Raw genomic sequence first — 20,849 nt, 5'->3', positions numbered from 1 at the left:
TGGTTCGAGCCCCAGCTCCCCACCTGCAGGGGGGTCACTTCACAGGCGGTGAAGCAGGTCTGCAGGTGTCTGTCTTTCTCTCCCCCTGTCTTCCCCTCCTCTCTCCATTTCTCTCTGTCCTGTCCAACAAAAACAGCTATTAACAACAACAACCACAATAAGGGCAATAAAATGGGAAAAATAGGGAGTTGGGAGGTAGCACAGCGGGTTAAGCGCACATGGTGCAAAACACAAGGGCTGGCATAAGGGTCCCAGTTTGAGCCCCCAGCTCCCCCCCTGCAGGGGAGTCATTTCACAGGCGGTGAAACAAGTCTGCAGGTGTCTTTCTCTCTTCCTCTCTGTCTTCCCCTCCCCTCTCCCCAACGACGACATCAATAACAACAATAATAACTACAACAATAAAACAACGAAGGCAACAAAAAGGGAATAAATAAATATTTAAAAATTTTTTAATGGGAAAAATAGCCTCCAGGAGTAGTGGATTCTATAGTGCTGGCACCAAGCCCAAGTGATAACCCTGGAGGCAAAAAAAAAAAAAAGCATTTATTTATTTGCCTCCAGGGTTGTCACTGGGGTTCAGTGCCGGCACTGCAAATCCAGTGCTCCTGCCAGACATTTTTTCTTCCCTGCCCTTGCAGGTGGGGAGCCAGGGGCTCAAACCCAGATCCTTGCACTTACTACTATGTGTGCTTAACCAGGTGAGCTACCGCCTGGACCCCTTTCTTTTTTCTTTTTTTTAAAAAGATTTTATTCATTTATGAGAAAGACAGGAGGAGAGAGAAGGAACCAGAGATCACTCTGGTACATGTGCTGCTGGGGATCGAACTCGGGACCACATGCTTGAGAGTCCAAAGCCTGGAACCTCTGGGGTCTCAGGCCTGCAAGTATAACATACTACCTCTGGCACTACTCCCCCACCCATTGAAGCCCTGAGCTCTAAAAACTGCAATGAGAGGGGTCAGACAGCAGCACACTCGGCTGAACACACACACATTACATGTGCGAGGATCTGGGTTCAAGTCCCCACTCCCTACCTGCAGGGAGAACACATTGCAGGTAGTGAAACAATGTTGCAGGTTTATCTCTCTCTCTCTCTCCCCCCATCTCCCTCTTCCCACCTCCTTTCATTTCTGTCTCTATCCTAAATAAAGATAAATAATTTTTTACAAAAATTCTTTAAATTTTTTTATTATCTTTATTTATTGGATAGAGACAGCCAGAAATCAAGAGGGAAGGGGGAGATAGAGAGGGAGAGAGACAGAGAGACATCTGCAGCACTGTTTCACCACTCGTGAAGTTTCCTCCCTGCAGGTGGGGACTGGGGACTCGAACCTGGGTCCTTGCACACTGTAACATGCACTCAACCAGGTGCGTCACCACCTGGCCCCAATAAATATTTTTTTAAATAAATAAATAAAGCATAGAATACAGTTGTGCCTGGTTGCACTAAAGCATTTCAATGACAGGAGCAGAGATTCACAGTGCTGGCACCAAGCCCCAGCAATAACCCTAGTGGCAAATAAATAAATAAATAAATAAATGGTATTGACTTTTATGAGCTAGAGACTGACCAGAGCAAGGCTCTATCCCAGCATATGTATTCAAACCCTGGGGATTGAACCCAGGGCCCTATGTATGCCAAGTCCTGCACTCTATCCACTGAGCCATGTTCTGAGTCATGAAGTCCTGGATGTTAATTCCTGACATTAAATGATGAAATGAATGAACGAATGAATGAGTGAAAGGAACAACATGTGATCTTCCAGATCTTCCTTGTTTCATAAGCAGAACAGCCCCACTGTTCACCCCTGTTTTAACAGGTTTCTGACTGCATTCCATGTCAGGGATTTAAACACCCTGCTGTGTGGGTCGGCCACCCTGGGCCTCCCTCCATCCTGGGGCAGACGTGTGCGTGCGTGCGTTTTCTCTGGTTGTTATGCGTGCTGCTGTGATGAACATTCATGGGCAATTTCTGTATGGATTATGTCTCCATTTCCTGGAGAGAAATTGCTGGTCATCTGGTATGGGTTGATTTTCTTTTACTTTTTGCAAGAGATTTATTTAAGTTTCTGTTAGAGAGTGAGAGAGGGAGAGGGAGAGGCAGAGGCAGAGGCAGAGGCAGAGGACAGAGCATCTGCTCTGGCACATGTGGAATCCAACTTGGACCTCACACAGGCAAGGTCTGTCGCAGCCACTTTATGCCTTTTCTTTGCTCATCAAAGCCCCAGATAAGCATTGCCGGACTCCACTGGTTCCTTCAGGTGTTTTAGGACAGACCCTTGGCTCCAATAAAGGGCAGTTTGGGGGCCCATGCTAGGACTCACATGCCATCTTTCGGTGACCTTGTTGATCACTTCTCCACAGAGGACCTTTCAGTGTCCAGCCAGGGGTAGGAAGTCCCAGCCACCTGCTGGAAACAGGACAGGGAACAGTGAGGATACCAGCACAGAGAACTCCTGGTACGTGGTCCCCTGCTCTCAGTGTGATGCCCATCCCTGGGCCAGCACCCTCGCACTGGCCATTGCCAGAGGAGAGTGGTTTTTTCATGGGGTTGGGGAGGCGACTATTGAGCAGTTTTGGGCAGGGGGTGTTGGGGGTTTACTCCTTTTATCCCCCTCCATTTTCCCCATCTGGGGGTGCTGGCGGGAGCAGAGCCCTTGGTGGCTCCGCAGGTTCATCACTCACTGCTCAGCTGTGCCCAGCTCATGCGAGATGTGGCTTTTCTGATCCCTTGAGTTGTTTGCACTTCAGCATCTACCTCCCAGCTCTGAAGATGTGCCAGTGTTTCTCCTGTCCTCCCTGCCCTGCCTTGTTGAGTTCATGCTTTAGAGGAGAAAAAAAAAAAAAAGCCATTTCATTCTGTCTTCACCATGGCATCTAGGGGGACGGGGCTGGAGAAATTAGGCACTTTTGTCTACAGCTTATTATAATTTAAAAAATAAGTATGCTGGGGACCAAATAGACATAAATCCTACCTTTGAGTCATCTCCAAATGGTTTGTAGAGCTCAGAATTTTAAGAGCAAAAAAAACCAAGTACTATTTACTGAGTTCGGTGTGCCATGTACCATTGGGTACATACATCCTTTGAAATAATGTGGTCTGGTTCTGGCAAGAGAACTGCAGGCAGGACTGGAAATTCAACAGATCCGGGAGCTTTTTTCATAGCAACCTCAGGTGCTAATTTTTAAGTTGACATATATATATATATATATATATATATATATATATATATATATATATATATTTTTTTTTTTTTTGCCTCCAGGGTTATTGCTGGGGCTTGGTGCCTGCACTATGAATTCACTGCTCCTGGCAGCCATATTTTTTCCATTGTTTTTGTTGCTGCTGCTATTGTTGGATAGGACAGAGAAATTGAGAGAGGAGGGGAAGACAGAGAGAGGGAGAGACACTTGCAGACCTGCTTCACTGCTTGCAAAGTGACCCCCTGCAGGTGGGGAGCTGGGGGCTCGAACCAGGATCTTTGTGCTGGTCCTTGTGCTTCACACAGTGTGTGCTTAACCTAGTGTATTATCACGTGGCCCCCTAAGCTGATAATTTTTTTTGGCCTTCAAATGATGTTATAAATATCCAAATAGCCTTTGTTAGTTTCCTTAACTGGGGACATAAATGTAAATGACTTTAGGGGACCAGACAGTAGTGCAGTGGGTTAATTACATATGGTGCCAAGCTCAAAGACCGGCGTAAGGATCCCAGTTCGAGCCCCTGGCTCCCCACCTGCAGGGAGGTCGCTTCACATGCGGTGAAGCAGGTCTATAGGTGTCTTTCTCTTCCCGTCTTCCTGTCCTCTCTCAATTTCTCTCTGTGCTATCCAACGACAGCAATAACAAGAATAATAACGAGGGCAACAACAACAAAAAAAAAATAGCCTCCAGGAGCAGAGGATTCACAGTGCAGGCACCAACCCCCAGCAATAACCCTGAAGACAAAAAAAAAAAAAAGTAAATGACTTTCATGTTTGAGTCTTTGAGCTCCCAGATTCAATTCCTAGGACTACCATAAGCCTGAGCAGTGTTCTGGTAGAAAGAAAGCAGCGGGGTGGGGAGAAAGGAAGGAGAAAACTAAGAAAGATCTTTCTTCATTCCTATATTAAAGGGTGGTGGGATGGGGATAGTGGGAGTTTAAGAGGAGAGGGATTTAGTACTGGGACCTGGGATAGATTAGAAAGATGTGGGGGTGGTCCAGGAGGTGATGCAGTGGATGGGGCATCGGACTCTCAAGCATGAGGTCCTGAATTCAATCTCTGGCAGCACATGTACCATAGTGATGCCTGGCTCTTTCTCTCTCCTCCTATGTTTCTCATTAATAAATAAAATCTTAAAAAAAAAAAAAAAAAAAAAAGGACGTGGGGAGAGTCACTCGGTAGCACAGCAGGTTAAGTGCACGTGGCGCGAAATGCAAGGACCGGCATAAGGATCCTGGTTCGAGCCCCCGGCTCCCCACCTGCAGGGGAGTCGCTTCACAGGCGGTGAAGCAGGTCTGCAGGTGTCTGTCTTTCTCTCCCCCTGTCTTGCCCTCCTCTCTCCATTTCTCTCTGTCTTATCTAACAAGGACAACATCAGTAACAACAACAATAGTAAAAACAAGGGCAACAAAAGGTAAAATAAATATAAAAATAATAATAAAAACAAAGGGAGTCAGGTGGTAGCGCAGCAGGCTAAGTGCATGTGGCGCAAAGCACTAGGACCAGCATAAGGATCCAGGTTCAAACCCCCGGTTCCCCACCTGCAGGGGAGTTGCTTCACAGGCGGTGAAGCAGGTCTGCAGGTGTCTTTCTCTACCCGTCTTCCCTTCCTCTCTCCATTTCTCTCTGTCCTATCCAACAACAGCGACATGAATAACAATAAGAACGACAACAAGGGCAACAAAAGGGAATATTAAAAAATAAAATTTAAAAAAGGATGTGGGGTGTGGTCTTTCTGGGCCTGCCCGGCTGACCTTATCCTGACAGCTCTGCTGACAGCCAGGCAGCGAAGGTGCTGGGAAGCAGCTCAGTGGTAGGGTACATGCCTGGCAGGCATGAGATTCCAGATTCCATCCCCAATGCGCAGGAGGCCCTGGAGCTCCATTAAGAAAACAAATCCCTAAGAAATTTCCAGAAGCTTCCCTCTGGGCAGTTCATCTCCCCCTTTGTTTATTCACATTCATCTGATGTCTTTTCAACATTGCACGGGGCAGTGGTGGCTGCTCAGCTGGCTGGAGAGGAGACCACATTTGGGGCAGGTGTCCTCACAGGGGACACCTGCTTATTGCAGGGAAGGTCAGCAATAAGCCCCACAGCAGGCGCAGGCAGGCAGGAGGCTGGAGCCATGGACAGCCCCGGAACTGAGGACCACAGGATGGCTCTGCTGAAGTGTGGGGGCTTGAGGATGGGGCTCTGGGGTCACCCTGGCCCACCTCAGCCCAATCTATGACCCAGAAAAGGGGCTGGTCTAGACAACCGTTCCTCACAGCCTCCCTCTGGGGGACCTCAAAGGTAATAACGGAATGTGGAAGCCAGTCCATATTCCTCCAAGTTGCAGAGCCCGTTATCTGTTCAGGATGGCGGTGGAAATGCCTAGTGCCTGTCTTGGCTCTGGGCTACCACCACCTTCGCAGGAGAACAAAGCCAGTCTCAGGGAGATGGGCAGTGATCTGCATCCTTGTTTGATTTCAAGCTAGGGGGATCCACAAAGAATAACCCTTGTTGGAAGAAATGTCGGGAGGCCCAGCTGATAGCCTCCCAAGGGGATTCAGCAGAGAAGAGTCAAGACCCACACTCACCTCCTCCATCCAGGTCCCTAGAGGAATTTGCAGGGAACACCCGCTTCATGTGAGCCCCCCAGTCTCCATTACACAGGGCAAGTCTTACCCCTCAAAGCCAGGCTCAGACAGCTCAGGCAACCTTGTTAAGAAGTATGTTGGAAAAAAAAAAAAGTGTGTCGGGCAGGGCTAGAGAGCCTAATGGTTAAGTGAGGGACTCATGCTTGAGGTTCTGAAGTCCCAGGTTTAATCCTCTACACCACCATAAACCAGAGCTGAGCAGTGCTCTGGTTAAAAAGAAAAAAAAAGAAGTCTACCGTACCCTCCTTATCTGATAGACAAAGAAACTAAGGCCCACCATGGTCAATTAAGCTATTCACTTTTATTTTTCTCCAGGGTTATCGTTGGGGCTCAGCGCCAGCACTATAAATCCACTGCTCCTGGTGGCCATTTTTTCTATTATATTGAGATAGAGACAGAGAAAAATTCAGAGAGTTTGGGGAGATAGAGGGCAAGAGAAAGGGAGACACTTGCAGACCTGATTCACTGCTTGTAAAGCATCCCCCCTGCAGGTGGGGAGCCAAGGCCTTGAACCAGGATCCTTGTACAGGTCCTTGTGCTAAGTGCTGTGTGTGTTTAACCAGACATGCCACTGTCCAGCCTTCAGCTATTCACCATTTGCCCACCGTTCATTCATTCATTCATTCATTCATTCATTCATTCATCACATATATGAGGGGCCAGGACCCAACGGAATAAGGCAATGTGCTCACTCTCATGGATAAGAGACATAGATGAGCAAGAAGAAGTCTCAGGTGGTCCGAAAGGCGGTGTAGTGGGTAAGGCTCTGGACCTTCAAGCATGGAGTCCTGGGTTTGATCTCTAGCAATTCAGGTGCTAGAGTGATACTCTGGTTCTCCATCTTTCTATCTTTCTCATTACTATGTAGATAAATCTTAAAAAAAAAAAAAAAAAAAAGGGAAAGGCAAACAAAGACAGTGGTCGGAGTGGGTCACAGGCAAAGGGCTCCTCACCACGAAGACGTGGCTCCCCTTCCCGGCACTGCTCTGGTCTTTCTGCTCTTGGAGAAATGACATGGGTCAAATATTTTTTTTTCTTTTTCTCATCTGGGTTTTCATTACTTCTTAAAGAATATGGATAGAGATAGTGAGAAATAGAGGGGTGGGGAGATTTTAGAAAAGGAGATAGACATCTGCAGCCCTACTTCACCACTCACAAAACTTTCCCCCTGCAGGTGGGCACCAGGGGCTTGAACCTGGGTCCTTGCACATTGTAATGTGAACACGTAACCACCACTGCCTGGTCCCTTGTGCTGACTTTTTCAGATAGAAGTGAAAGAATGAAAAGAGAGGGAGTGAGTGAGAGAAAGAGGTGGAGGAAAGACCACACCTCAGCAGCAGCTTCCCCTAGTGCCTAGTGCTCCCATGTGCTGGACTGGAGGCTTGAACCTGGGTTCTGCGTGCACATGACCAAATAGATGCCCCTCAGGTGAGGTGATCTTTCTGGCCCCTAAAAGAATTTTTTTTTTCCTTTCTGGAACTTTGATGCCTGTGTGATTTCTCCACTCCAAGCAGATTCCTCTCCCACTCCCCAGTTAGAAGAGACACCATAGCATTAGTCCATGGCTTGTGGAGCTTTCCCTTTGCATGATGCTCCCATGTGGTGGGAGGGGGCTCCAGTCTGGTCTTCTCACACGGTAGAAATGTGTGTGCTCTACCAGGTGAGCTATCCTCCACCACAAATCTATCTATCTATCTGTCTATCTATGTATATGTTCCCTTTTGTTGCCCTTTATTGTTGTAGTTATTATTGATGTTGTTGTTGGATAGGACAGAGAGAAATGGAGAAAGGTGGGGGAGACAGAAGGGGGAAAGATAGACACCTGAAGACCTGCTTCATCGCTTGTGAAGTGACCCCCTTGCAAGTGGGGAGCCAGGGGCTCGAACCGGGATCCTTACGCCAGTCCTTGCGCTTTGTGCCACCTGTGCTTAACCCCCAACTCCCCACAAACAAATCTTAAAAAAAAAAAAAAAAGACAGTGAATGTTGCTGATTAAACAGGAGGTGGGGGATAGGAGCCAGGGTTGGCCTCTTCCTCAGTGACAAGAAGTCACAGGAAAACAGATTCAGGTGCTTTGCACTGACTGGCATCACTGTTGGTGTCACCCAATGGTGGGGACACGTGATAATCAGTGCATCACGGAGCCTGCTTAGCAGCCTAGCTAAAGGGACTGCTGGTGAGGCTCAGAGGGACAAATGGAGACTGTGAACAAGGGACACACCCAGTGGTGATGGCCCAAGGGCACTGGCTGAGCCCCTGGTGATGTCTGATGCCCCCTCACTACTTGCCGCCAATCCTGGGACAAGGAGGCCAGCCCTCATCTGACTGACCCAGAGATGAAGCTAGGCCCCCAGTCAAGCCTGTGACTGAGTCCAGTGCTAGGGGACAGGAGCAGAGGAGACGGGTGGGCCTCTCAGCTGTGTGGTCCAGTCCAGGAAACCAAACACTCTGCTCACCCTAAGGGCAAGTGCACTGCTGTGCACACAGAGGCTGAAGGGGACCCAGAGGCTGACACCCTGACACTCACTCCTCCAAAAGACAGGATTAAGTGAAACTGAATGACACTGAGGCTGGGGGACAGGGGACATAAAGGCTACGGACCGTTTCCTGTCACCACACACTGGTGGCAATGCAGGTACTAGGGAGGGTGGAGGGGCCAAGGGACTAGATGGGGGCAATATTCCTGACAGCATGTGCCTCTACTACTCACCTGAGAAATGGGGCACCCACTGCTGCCTTCTGTGGGACCGTGGGCTGACCCAGAGACTCTAGGAGGGCTCTGGGATCTCTAGAGGGGACAGTTTAAGGGGAGCCTAGCCTCCTGCCTAGACCCCTCCCCAGTAGAGGACAGGGGCGTCTGGACCCCACCACCCACATGCTGAGCTTGGCCTAGTTCCTAAGCAGACATGGCGTCTCCAGTTAACCATAACACTCTTGGAAGGGTGGGTTCTCAAGCCCCACAAGGCGGAAGGAAGCACTTCATGGACTAGTATTTATAAAACATCCTCCACCCAAACAAAACCAAAGTCAAACAAAGGAAACCCTGAATATCTATTACCAGCCAAAGGGGTCAGTTCAGGGACTGTACTGGGGAGCCCAGGGAGTAAGGCCACCCAGGAGGCCTGGCCCTGGCTGTGTGACCTACAGGACCTGGCCTGTGGCAGAACTGTCCAGATGTGGGGCACCTGGAAGGGTGCCAGGTAGCCCAGTGCCTCATCTCCAGGAGGCTGGGGTTTTCTGCTGGCTCTGCGCACTCCGCTTGGTGAGTCTGGGGTTCCCAGCGGCTGTGCAGAGAACAGCTCCGAGGGCCATGCCAGTCACAGCAGACCAGAGCAATGCACAACTGTTACCATGCCAAATCACACCACTGTTTATTTCTTTGCCGAAGTAAAAAGTGATTCTATTTCTAGAGACCAAATAGCATCATGAAGACATCCTTGGAAGAGAGCTCCCTATGTCCCCAAGCCTTTGTGACTTCAGTCTGCTCATCTGCAGAACATAAGTGACTTCCCAGCGGTGGCGGTGGCGGCAGAACTCTCCAGAACTGGTTTGATGTTGCCGGGAGCCACTCTGCTGCTCGGGATGGATGCCTAAGTCAGTGGGCCAGGAACTGGGGACTGCACTCTGCCTCTTTAGAGTCTGAGCACGTAGAAGGCCGCACACAGCAACCAGCTTTGGTGATCCGGGGCAGAATGGGCAGGCTACTGGCAGAAAGGTTTTGGGTACTGTGCCATGCAAGCTGCTTGCTCTGTGAAGGCAGGAATGGCAAGCCCAGAGACAGCCCTGGTGGTACTCGCTGCCAACAGAAGGCAGAGAAAGTGGGAACTGGCGATAGCTCGAGACCTGGGATGGCTGGTCCTTCCCAGAAGAATGTCAGAGTCCAAACCTCAGGCCCTCAACACCGAGAGCAGTCCAGAGCCTCTCCCACTGTTCCTTGAATGCACCCCCCATTTGATTGAGACTAGCTCTTCATGGCTGGAGGAGTCTCAGTCAGCAGAGGAGAGTGCTAATCTCAGTGGTTCCCTAATTGTGGTTCCTCCTGGTAAGTGAAAACCAGGCAGCTCCTCTGGGTTTAGAGCCCCTGGGGAGGTCCTGACTAGACAAGAGCAAGGAAAGAGATAAGAGCGTCCCTGTCACTGCCCTGGCTCTGTGTAGCACTCCACTCCAGGAGAAGCCTAGCCCCATCTCCTTCCTCTTCCTCAGTGGCTCCAGGCCAGTGTTTCTCTTGGGCTGGTTGCCTCTGGCCCCTCCCCACCAGTCCTGCTTCCTCTGCAGGTCCCTAAGCTCCCCCGGTCTTTCTGAATGTCTGCCATGGAAAGCCAGCCAGGCGGGCACGGGGCTGGGGCCAGAGGTGGGCTCAAATGACCATCAGGGTTTCACACTGGAGGCAGAAGAAGAAAGGGGGAACCACTTCCGGTGAGAGGGGCACCAGAGTGGCCACAGGCACCTCTTCACATCTTTCTGCATGTGCACGGAGGGGAGAGGAGGGAGGGCTGCGGGTTGTGGCAGCTTCCCTGCTTGGGTCCTTCGTTTGGAGAAATGAAAGGTCCTGCTGAGGCTTACTGCTCCAGTGGCTCCGGCCCCCAGGCAGGGACAGGGCAGATCCAAGGGCTCCAGTCTGTGGCTGTGCACTCTGAGAATGTTCTCTGCAGCACCGGGCTGTGGGGTTCAGGCTGAGGTGGCCCCCATGGCCAATGCGAGGGAAAGACCCTTCCTGCCCAGGGTGGGTCCCCCATGCAGGTCCTACTCATACTGCTCTCCCCGCCGGGGCTATGGGGCTGTCATGGCACTCTGCTCGCCGTGGTCCACGCTCCAGAGCTGGTAGAACTCAGCAAAGTCCACATAGGGCTCCACACGGCCATCCTCACCTGGCGGGAGTGAGTGGGCTGGCCGGGAGCGGAAGAGGCCTCCATCGGAGCTGGAGCTGCTGCTCTGGGTGTGTGTGTTGGTGGACTGCAGGGTCAGGGTCGGGCTCTGGCTGCAGGGATGATGGGGGTGGGGAGAGGCCAGTCAGGAGTCTGGGGACAGAAGAGCTACTACCCTAGCCACCCTGCAGACCATAAGCCCCTCAGAAAAAGGCAATAAGGAGGACCAGGTGGTAGCACAGCAGGTTAAGCACAGATCACATTTGGACCAGCTCAAGGATCCCAGTTTGAGGCTGGGGCTCCCCACCTGCAAGGGGGATCGCTTCTCGAGCAGTGAAGCGGGTCTGCAGATGTGTCTCTCTCTCTCTCTCTTCCCCTCCTCTCTCAATTTCTCTGTTCTATCCAACAACGATAGCAATAACAACAACAACAACATCAACAAAATGGAAAAAATGGCCTCCAGAAGTAGTGGATTTGTAGTGCAGGCACCGAGCCCCAGTGATAACCCTGGAGGCAAACAAAGAAAAAGAAATGGCAGAGGCCACGTGGAGGTGCGCCAGGTTAAGCGCACACAGCAAAAAGTGGTCTGCAGGTGTGTCTGTCCTATCACAAAAAAAAGCAAAAACTGGCCACAGGAGGAGTGGATTTGTAGTACAAGCACTGAGCCCCAGTGATAACCCTGGGAAAAAAGGCTATGGCAAGAGCCAACCCAGTCAGTCTCAAAGGCAGAGAAACAGGCAGATGCACTGTTTACCCCAATACATGTGGCTACTTAGGGTATTTCTTTGGGTTGTCTCCAGGGCTTCACCACTCTGATCCAACCCTTTTCAGACAGGAAAAGCAAGAGAGAGGCAGGTTGTGACTAAGTGTAAGGAGCAGGGTTTTTGCCTTCTCCCCGCTCACCTGCTGGGGGACACTTCACAAGTGGTAGAGCAAGTCTGCAGGTGTCTGACTTTCTCTCTCCCTCTTTTTAAAAAATATAAATATATATATATTAAAGATTTTATTTATTTATTAATGAGTAAGAGAGGAGGAGAGAGAGAAAGAACCAGATATCACACTGGTATATGTGCTGCTGGGGATTGAACTCCATACCTCATGCTTGAGAGCCTAGTGCTTTATCCATTGAGCCACTTCCCGGACCACTTTAAAAAAATATTTTAATTGGGAGTCGGGCGGTAGCACAGTGGGTTAAGCACAGGTGGCGCAAAGTGCAAGGACCGGCATAAAGATCCCGGTTCGAGTCCCTGGCTCCACACCTACAGGGGAGTCGCTTCACAGGTGGTGAAGCAGGTCTGCAGGTGTCTCTCTCTCGCCCTCTCTGTCTTCACCTCCTCTCTCCATTTCTCTCTGTCCTATCCAACAATGACTACAATAATAACTACAACAATAAAACAAGGGCAACAAAAGTGAATAAATATTAAAATTTTTTAAAAAATTTAATTAACTAATTTACTATTGGACAGAGAGAAATTGAGAGGGGAGGGGGAAACAGAGAGGGAGAGAAACAGAGACACCTGCAGACCTGCTTCACCACTAGTAAAGCTTCACCTTTGCAGGTGGGGGCCAGGGGGCTTGAACCTGGGTCCTTGCGCGCTGTAATATGCACACTTAACCAAGTGTGCCACCACCTGCCCCCCTCCCCCTATCTCACAGCAGTGCCAAGCCAGTGCTCACCCATTCCAGCCTCCCCAAAGGAATCCTGCCCACGATGACCACAGACAAGAAAATGCTTGCTCCCTCCTGGTCAATCCCTTCTCACCTGCAGAGTGGAATCCACTCAATGTTCCCTGGCTCCCTAGGCACCCACCCAGAGCCACCACAGGGCACACCACAGCCTGCGGTGATTACCTGATAGCTCATGGCCCTCAGACTCCCGGCACCTCCCAGCACTCCCAGCACTGAGCACTGGACCAACCTGGAGGTGGGGGTGGTGGTGTAGATCATGTGTGGATGCAAAAGAGGGAGAAGGGGCTGCTTGGGGCCTTAGAGGGGTAGAGGAGAAGAGAGGTGTGGTGCCTCGGCCTGGCCTGGACTTCAGCCCTCACTCTGCTCTTGTGGATACAGCTGCTGGCTTCCTCTGGGCAGCCCTGCTGGGCAGGGGAGGCCCCTCAGCTCACAGAGGAAGCTGCAGCAGCAGTGTGGGGGCAGGGAGAAGAGAAGGCCCCCCCTAGTGAGGCAGAGGGAACAGACCACTCCCTTCCCGGAGGCTGCATGATCCGAGTGGGCTGGGTGTGGCATCTCTATTATTCCAGGCAGGGCTGGAATGTGGAAACCAGATCCTGGCCCCCTGGTGCTGTGAGGTGGTGAGGGGAGACATTCCCCAGAAGTGAAGGGGGCGGGGTGGACAGCAGACCTGACAGGCAGGTCTGCAGAGGAGAGGGGCCTGCCCTTGCCCTCTCCCCAGCTTCAGACCCCTGGAACGGCTACCCGCTCCCTGGAAGATCTTACTCCCACCTCCTTTCAGAACTCATTTCAAGGCTGAAATCTGAATATTTTAACCAGAGAGCACTGGTTCTGACAAGCTGGTACAGGTCAAACAATGTCACCCCACCAAGCATGGGTGCCAATGGGGAGGCTACCTCACATCACACACTCCATGATGTGAGCAGAGAAAAAGGACAGGAGGAAAATCTTCCCATTAACTGAAAACCAACACCTGGGACCCGAAAGAAAACACGATCAGCAGGTCTGTCAACAGGTCTGTCAACGCCACCAGCTGGCGGGATGGAAGCCCTGTCTGGTTCCCCCCACCCAGGTCCAGCTCCAAGAGCTGCTAGAAGTCACAGTGCTGCCTCTTCTTGCCTGGGCATGGTGGCAGACTTCCCTAATCCCCCCCCCCCCACACACACACACACACACTCACCCTGGTTCAGAGTTGGGAAACTGAGGAACAAGACCCTAAAGTATCTATAAGGTTTCCCAGCACAGGATCTGGCTCCATGGCCCTTCCCTCCCGGATGGGCACCACAGACTGTCCCCAGGAGGCAGCTCAGTGGCCGGGGTGGAAAAGGGCTTACTTGGTGAGGGTGGGAGTGGCTTCGTCCAGGGTGGAGGCACTGTGGGCCCCATTGACCAGCTGGCCCTGTGAGGGCATGACGAGGGAGAGCGTTACACTGGTCTTGCTGGTGCTCTGGGTGCTCGAGTAAGGCACGGAGACAGGGTACACACGTCCGCCTGTGGCTTTGGGAGGAAGAGAGTGGTGGGCCTCAGGGAGTAGCTAAAGGGGGCCTGGAGTGGTGGAGAAGGGCTGCGGCACTGTGCGCCCATAGCCAGACTCCTCCACACCCTCATCAGCAAAGCATGGTTGGTACAGGGAGAGCACCCAGTGCAAGCTGCCTCAGTGAAAGGGTTAGTGCTAGCCTCCCATGGAGCTTTAATCTGAGGGGGAACCTGCACTCCTAGTTGGGGTTGGCCTCACAAAAATATGGTTATAGTAACAACAAGCCAGAGACTCCAACAGCCCTGGCATCCATGGGACGGCAGCCCATCTATGGATGCTGGAGTGCTGAGGCTTGCTGGTTTGAAAAGAGGAGAAAGAGAGGCAGCCCCAGGAGCTGGCAGTCTCTAAACTAGACAACACTGGGAGAGATGCAAGAAGGCACCGGGGCCTCTTTCCCTGAGCAACTTGCTTTCATAATGAAAGCAATGAAAATGAAGTGCTTCACCCACCATGACCCCAGCACACAGGGAAGGAGCCAGGCGTCAGGGCTGACCTCTGTCCATATGCCTTTCTGGGCTCCCACCTTCTAGTCTCGGGTCCCCTGTTTGTGTGGGGAGAGGGTGCTATGTGCCATTCTGCTCAGGGCTGTTAGTGAGGGTTCAGGGGAACACTGGGGTGAAGTGCTGGCACACAGCGGGCGTGCGACAGAGGTAGCCATCACCCTGCGATGTGGCCAACTCTGCACACGCTTGGCAGCACCAGGTGACTAGGAAGCAGCCAGGGCAGGTGGTATCCTCACCTCATTTCAGACAAGGGAGAAAACACAAACGCAGCACAGAGAGGCTCTGACTCCCCGTTGGTTCCTGGTATTAGGGCTGCCACCTGGCTTCCCAGCACTGCCCAGTCCAGGCAGCATCGTTGGGCTCCCTGTCCTGTCCACAGAGCACGTACCTGGGGCGGGAGTCGGGGCAGGCTGGCTCATCTCACCCAGTGGGTATCCGAAGTTCCTCACCAGCAGGGTCATGTCCTCATGCCTCGGGCAGAACTTGGCCCGCTCCCCGCCACTGGCAAAGGTGTCGCCGTGGATGCGCTTGACCCTGTCCACCACGGCCTGGGCCACTGCGTCCAGAGACATCTGCTTGGCGAACTCGGTGTCAATCATGGCAGCAATCTCCTACGGAGGGGGGAGGGTGTTGGGAGATCAAAGCTTTATTTTATTTTATTTTTTAATTTTTATTTATTTTATTTTTGAGAGAGATGAAGAGAAAGAGACAGAAACATCAGAGCACTGCTCAGCTCTGGCTTATGGTGGTGTGAGGGATTGAACCTGGGATTCTGGAGCCTCAGGCATGAGAGTCTCTTTGCATAACCATTATGCAATATCCCCCCCCCCCAGATCAAAGCTTTAGTGAGAAGCAAGGGGGGCCCAGGAACAAGGGCCGCCGCCACACCCTAATTAAGATACTCGGGGGTCACTGGCCAGGCAAGTAAAGGAAGTTTCTGTGGCCAAGCCTGCAATTCAAACTTTTCAGGGCACTTGGACTAATCCTTTTGTAACTTACTCACTGGAAAAGGCATGACCTTGTGATCTGGTTGCTAGCTCCTACATCAATAAAGTGGAGGGTAAGATCCATCGCACTGAGCTACTATGAGGATTAAGTAGCATAATGGATGTGGGAGCACTCCAGAGACTACTAAAAGCCTCGTGTAAATTGTCACTATTATTTTCTTTCTGGAACAAACTTGCTGCTGTCTATGATGTGTCAATTCTATCGACTGAGGATACAGAATGAAGGCAGGGCCCAGTCCTCAGAGAAGTCCGCTGTACAGAACATTCTAGAATCCACTGAAGAATTCTATCATGAAGACAGAAAAATAGAATAGGAAAAAAAGATCACATGCACTCTACTATTTTTTAATATTTTGTGGAGCTAGAGCCTCTCGCAGGCAAGATTTCAACATTCCTGGACCAACGTTTCATTCAGAAAGAGACAGAGAAGGAAAGATTACACTGCACTGGAGCCCCCCACAGTGCCACCCCACCTCCTGCATGGTACCAGGACTTGAACCTGGCCTGGGAGCATAGCAAGACACATGTCCTGCCCAGTGACCTGCTTCTCCTACTCCCAAATCACATTTATGATAAGATAAAAATACAAAATCCAGAAGTTGGGCGGTAGCGCAACAGGTTAAGCGCAGCTGGCACAAAGTGCAAGGACCGGCATAAGGATCCTGGTTTGAGCCCCGGGCTCCCCACCTGCAGGGGAGTCACTTCACAGGCGGTGAAGCAGGTCTTCAGGTGTCCATCTTTTTCTCCCCCTCTCTCCATTTCTCTCTGTCCTATCCAACAACAACGACATCAATAATAACTACAATAAAATAACAAGGGCGTGGTCCGGGAGGTGGCACAATGGATAAAGCATTGGACTCTCAAGCATGAGGCCCTGAGTTCAATCCCCAGCAGCACATGTACCAGAGTGATGTCTGGTTCTTTCTCTCTCTCCTCCTATCTTTCTCATGAATAAATATATAAAATCTAAAAAAAAAATAATAATAATAACAAGGACAACAAAAGGTAATAAATAAATATTAAAAAAAGAAAAAAAACACAAAATCCTCTTCGTGGCAATAGTCTTCTAGAGGCAAATGGGGAAGAGACAAATAACAGGAAGTGACTTAGATCTGACCTGGGCTCAGTTTTCTCACTAAGCAACTATGTCACCTCAGACAAACCACTGAACCCTAAGACCCTAAGTGAACATGGCAGTGGGTTCCTGCTTCCTCTCTGTGACAGTTACTGAAAGAAATATAACACAGGTGAAAAGCCAAAGTGTAGGGAAAACACACAGGTCCTGCAGGCCTATACTTATTGCACCAAACCATTGCCACAAGCCACAAAGTGGAAGTGGTCAGAGGTGAGGAGTGGCCATGAATGGCCTAAAGCTCTGAGAAGGGGTAGAGAAGCCATGGGCTGCCTGTTTGGCCAGGCTCTTAGCCACACCCCTTCTGGGCTCTCTGCCTGGGCACTGGGCCTTTCCTGGATAGTCTCCTGGGAAATGTGTGACCCTGGAATCCACTTCCACCTCATCCTACAGGCCCGCCCTGGGCCCTGGGGAACTGCACTGCTTCAGGGCTGGAAGGAGCCAAGCTTTTGAGCGAGATGGGTATTCTTGGACTTCTGGCTTCTTCCTTCTCCCAGCCATGTCTGGCAATGGAACTCGAGAGTCAGAGCTCCAGGTCCCCGAGAGCCCTGAGTTGAGCAGGGAGCTGGCTGGGTCCCTGGGGTGCATGCTACCTGTAGGCTGGCCACACTCAGCCCAGGCCCAGCTCACCTGGTTAGCCTGTCCAGGACCATGGGCTGCCTCCAGGGCTTTGTACAGCCCCTCGGACATCAGCACTAGGAAGCCCGTCACCCCGTCCAGGGGCTGTGCGCCATGGACTTCAGGCTCTGCGATGATGGGTTTGGACTTGGCAGCACTGTGGGAAGAGAAGGGAGAGCTGTGCCTGCAATGGCCTCTAGGGGTGTTCAATCTGCCATGGGTGAGAATGTATACCCTGGATGGAAGATGCAGTACACATCTGACAAGATGAAAAGAGACAGAGGAAAGAGAAAACCAGAAAAACATATCAAGGGAGGTGGCATAGTGTATAGAGCACGGGATCTGCAGGTATGAGGTCCTGAGTTCTATTCCTGGCATGTGGTTCCCTTACCCCAACCCCTTTCTCTCCTCTCCTCTTCTCCCTCTGTCTCTCTGTCACACACACACACACACACACACACACACACACACACACACACACACACACACATACATAAACAGATCTCTTAAAAACAAAGCAAAAGCAAAGCAAACCTGTCTGCTGAGGGCAGCTACTAAAGTCCAGCTCAGAAAGGGAACCTAGTGGGCAGCTAGGGTCAGAGTGGCAAAGCTCACACAGCCAGGCCTGGCCCCATCTGCTCTGCCTGGTGGTTGCAGGGGGACAGAGAGACAGGAGATGAGGGCGGCTGGGATCTCTTTCAAAGCCTGCTCGTCTCCCACAAGTGTGCCTAAGCTGGCTTGGACACTCACGTACACATTTTCTCTTCCTGCAGAGATGTCATTTATTGCTGCACTCTCAGCAAGTGATGTCACAAGCTTTCAGTGTGTTAACTAACACAATGCTCCTTTCTTCTCTCTCTCTTTTAAGATTTCTCTTTACTAGAGCAATGCTGAGCTCTAGCCTATGGTGGTGCTAGGGGACTGAACCTGGGACCTTCGGTACCTCAGGCAGTGGCATCAGTATTTCAACAGCAAAGTCTGGAACATTCTGAGGGTCGTCGTTCAGGAGGAGCCATAGCCTACACTGTAGCAGTGCAGGAACAGGAATGGGTGCCTGGCATGAAAAAAGGGAGATGCAGAACTCTGCACAGGGCATGCCAGCATTTGCGAGGGCTTTGAAGTAGATGCTGCCCCAGCCTCCCCTACACACACACACACACACACACACACACACTCACAGGCCCAGGCATTTGGAGTCATATACATGAGGAGCCAGCAGCCTCTGGGGAAGCAGCCCCGGTTTGGGGTGTGACTAGATTTGCTCTATATTCTTGGCACTGTCTGAACTATTCTAAACCACTGATGTGTTTTTCGTTAAGGCAAACAGAACCCCACTATAAAGAGAGAAAAGGCTCCAGACTCAACTGCCTCAGTCCTGTGAGTCAGGAGCTCTAACTCATGCTTTCTAGGATGTGAGGCCTGTGACGATGAGGCCTTTGGCAATGGCTCCTCCCTGACACTGCCGTGGCAATGCTGCAACAGGCATGACACACGAACGCCCATTTCCTCAGGCAGTGCTTTTAGCTGAGGCGAGGAGTCATGGCGTGAACTCAACCAACTCCTAGTCCTGAGACTGGGAGCACCGCCTCATGTCTCTGTGACTCAGTTTCTCCTATGAAGATACCCTTGGGGCAGCAACAGGACCTGTCCCATAGGGGCCGAGTGAGGACTGAATAAAGGAACGGATGAAGAACAGGGCACAGTGCAGCACGGGAAAGAGTCATCCCTGCCCACACTGCTGCTATGGGCACTGCATGGCACCCAGAAGGGAGGCAACTGGGAGGGCAAGTACAATTCATCTTGCGCCTCCGCCCTGCTCCCAGCCTTGGGCGTGTCCCTCCACTCCAGGCCAATTCTGCTCTCTCCTGTTAGATCCTGTGGTTGGTTGCTGCTTTTGATTCTGGCCCAACTCCCCAACGTGACCCCTGTCAGCCTCTCTCTGCAGGACCTCAACTGCTGGCCTGCTGAGCACACGGCTATCCTCCACCAACCTCTCTGGGAAGAAGAAAGAGTGTCACTGGGCTCTGAAATCCTATTCTTTGTGTCTAGAATCTAGAACAATCGGCTTCTGCCTTAGGACCTCTGGTTTTACAAACAAGCAATGGGGAGGACAATGCAGCTATGGCGGCCACCTACCTGAGGAGGTCAATGTCAGTGTAGCCGTATTTGACCTTGTAATCCCCAATACGCCTGGTGCTTTCCTGACCACAGATGATCCCCACCTGCTTGATCTTCCCTGCATCCAAGCCTACCGGAGAGAAAACAGCATGACAGTCCCAGACCTTGTCCACAGAGAAGAACTGAAGTCACACCAGAACACCTTGGAGAGTGGCCACCCAAGAGTCCCCTAGTCCGCAGTCCCCAGCAGATATACCCTCACTTGGAGCCCCTTGACCAGGAGATCCGGTATAGCCAGCAGGGCTCTCTCTGCCTCCACACTGCTGCTCCCACATGGAGCTCCCTGGGATGAAAGGGAAGGGGCCCAGTGGCTGAGATCTCTGGACTTCTTGGGCTTCTCTCAGCCTCCACCAGGAGCAGTGAATGCCAACTACATGCCAGGTACTCCTGGAAGCACTTTACATGTGTTACCTCTTAGTCATCACAGTCCTCTAGGTGGACGTCGATATCAGACATCCACCTAGAGGACATGGGCCACTTGAGGAAATGCCAAAAATCACCAAGTGAGCAGCAGAGTTAGGATTCAAGCCCAGGCCGGCTGGTCCCAAACCCAAAGTCACAAATGTCCATAGGCCACCAGAAGAGGGTGGGGGGCCATGGCCCAGCTCCTCTGCACTCACCCAGCTGCGAGAGGCGGAAGAGCTCATCCTCATTCTCCGTGGTGTGGTCCACATTCAGCTGGGTCACCTGCAGCCCGTCCACTGTGGATTTGCATAAGAGTGCGCGATTCGTACCTGCAGCAGAATCGGAGCTGCTGAGCGAAGACCAAGCACAGGGAGACCAGGACAACCGAGAGGAGGAGGGGGTCAGACAGGCGGTTCACACCAGAAAACCTCTGTATTGAGCACAGACAGCTGGAGAGTCACCAGTCGGGGACAGCCGGGTATTAAGAATTAGGTTCCTTTTTTTTTTTTCCAGTGTGATCTAAGGATTAGGATTATGAGTTTAATAAAAGAGACCTTTCCTCCAGAGAAATATTCACAGATAACATGACATGATGTCTGGGCTTTGCTTCACAACAACACAGGGACAAGGGGTCATAGATGAAAGGGGACTGGCCACAAGGCAATGATTGTTGGGCTGAGTGGGTAGCCAAAGGGGCTCATTAAATGCTATTTATAATATTCACTCTGGCTTTTTTTAAAAATACATTTTTAAAAAATTCTCCATGCTAAAATCTTTGTTTTTGCCACCAGGGTCACTGCAAGGGCTCCATGCCTGTACTACTTCACCACCCCCAAAGGACTTCTCTTCTTCTCTTTTCAAATGGAAAAGAGAATAGAGGGTGAGGACAGAGAAGTAGAAAGATAACGACAGGGAGGATGGACACCACAGGATTGCTCCACTACTCATGAGGCGCTCCTGTGGGGGTGACCAGAGGCTCAAACCCAGGTCCTAGCACATGGCAAAGTGTGCCCTCTAAGCCAGCTCCTGAACAGCCCATAGTGAATTTTTTTTTCCCCTCCAGGGTTATTGCTGGG

The 20,849-nt window shown here is 51.2% G+C and overlaps 1 protein-coding gene and 1 long non-coding RNA gene across 6 annotated transcripts in view; one reads left to right on the top strand and one right to left on the bottom strand.

Annotated features, from left to right (window-relative positions):
• Positions 1 to 1,913: 1,913 nt before the first annotated feature.
• Positions 1,914 to 20,849, bottom strand: part of TAB1 (TGF-beta activated kinase 1 (MAP3K7) binding protein 1) — a 43,728-nt gene continuing 24,792 nt past the window's right edge. The window contains exons 6-11 of one of the 5 annotated variants that reach the window (XM_016186520.2): positions 19,989 to 20,102; positions 19,327 to 19,438; positions 17,203 to 17,347; positions 14,822 to 15,044; positions 13,728 to 13,890; positions 1,914 to 2,410 (exon numbers count right to left, since the gene is read on the bottom strand). In XM_016186520.2, the coding sequence (XP_016042006.1) occupies positions 2,314 to 2,410; positions 13,728 to 13,890; positions 14,822 to 15,044; positions 17,203 to 17,347; positions 19,327 to 19,438; positions 19,989 to 20,102 (854 nt within the window). In that variant the 3' untranslated portion in view covers positions 1,914 to 2,313. Of the gene's footprint in view, positions 2,411 to 9,188; positions 10,821 to 13,727; positions 13,891 to 14,821; positions 15,045 to 17,202; positions 17,348 to 19,326; positions 19,439 to 19,988; positions 20,103 to 20,849 lie in introns of those variants that run through there. The other 4 variants (XR_009549411.1, XM_007519300.3, XM_060188995.1 and 1 more) reach the window with 4 other exon arrangements.
• The window catches only part of LOC132538011 (uncharacterized), a 447,435-nt gene continuing 436,728 nt past the window's right edge, over positions 10,143 to 20,849 (top strand). The window contains exon 1 of the long non-coding RNA XR_009549412.1: positions 10,143 to 10,258. This is a non-coding gene — a long non-coding RNA (uncharacterized LOC132538011). The remainder of the gene's footprint in view (positions 10,259 to 20,849) is intronic.

Source organism: Erinaceus europaeus, chromosome 4 (assembly GCF_950295315.1).
Source record: "Erinaceus europaeus chromosome 4, mEriEur2.1, whole genome shotgun sequence".
NCBI classification, from domain to species: domain Eukaryota; kingdom Metazoa; phylum Chordata; class Mammalia; order Eulipotyphla; family Erinaceidae; genus Erinaceus; species Erinaceus europaeus.
Note: the sequence above shows the minus strand (reverse complement) of the source record. Positions and strands in the feature narration are given on the sequence as shown.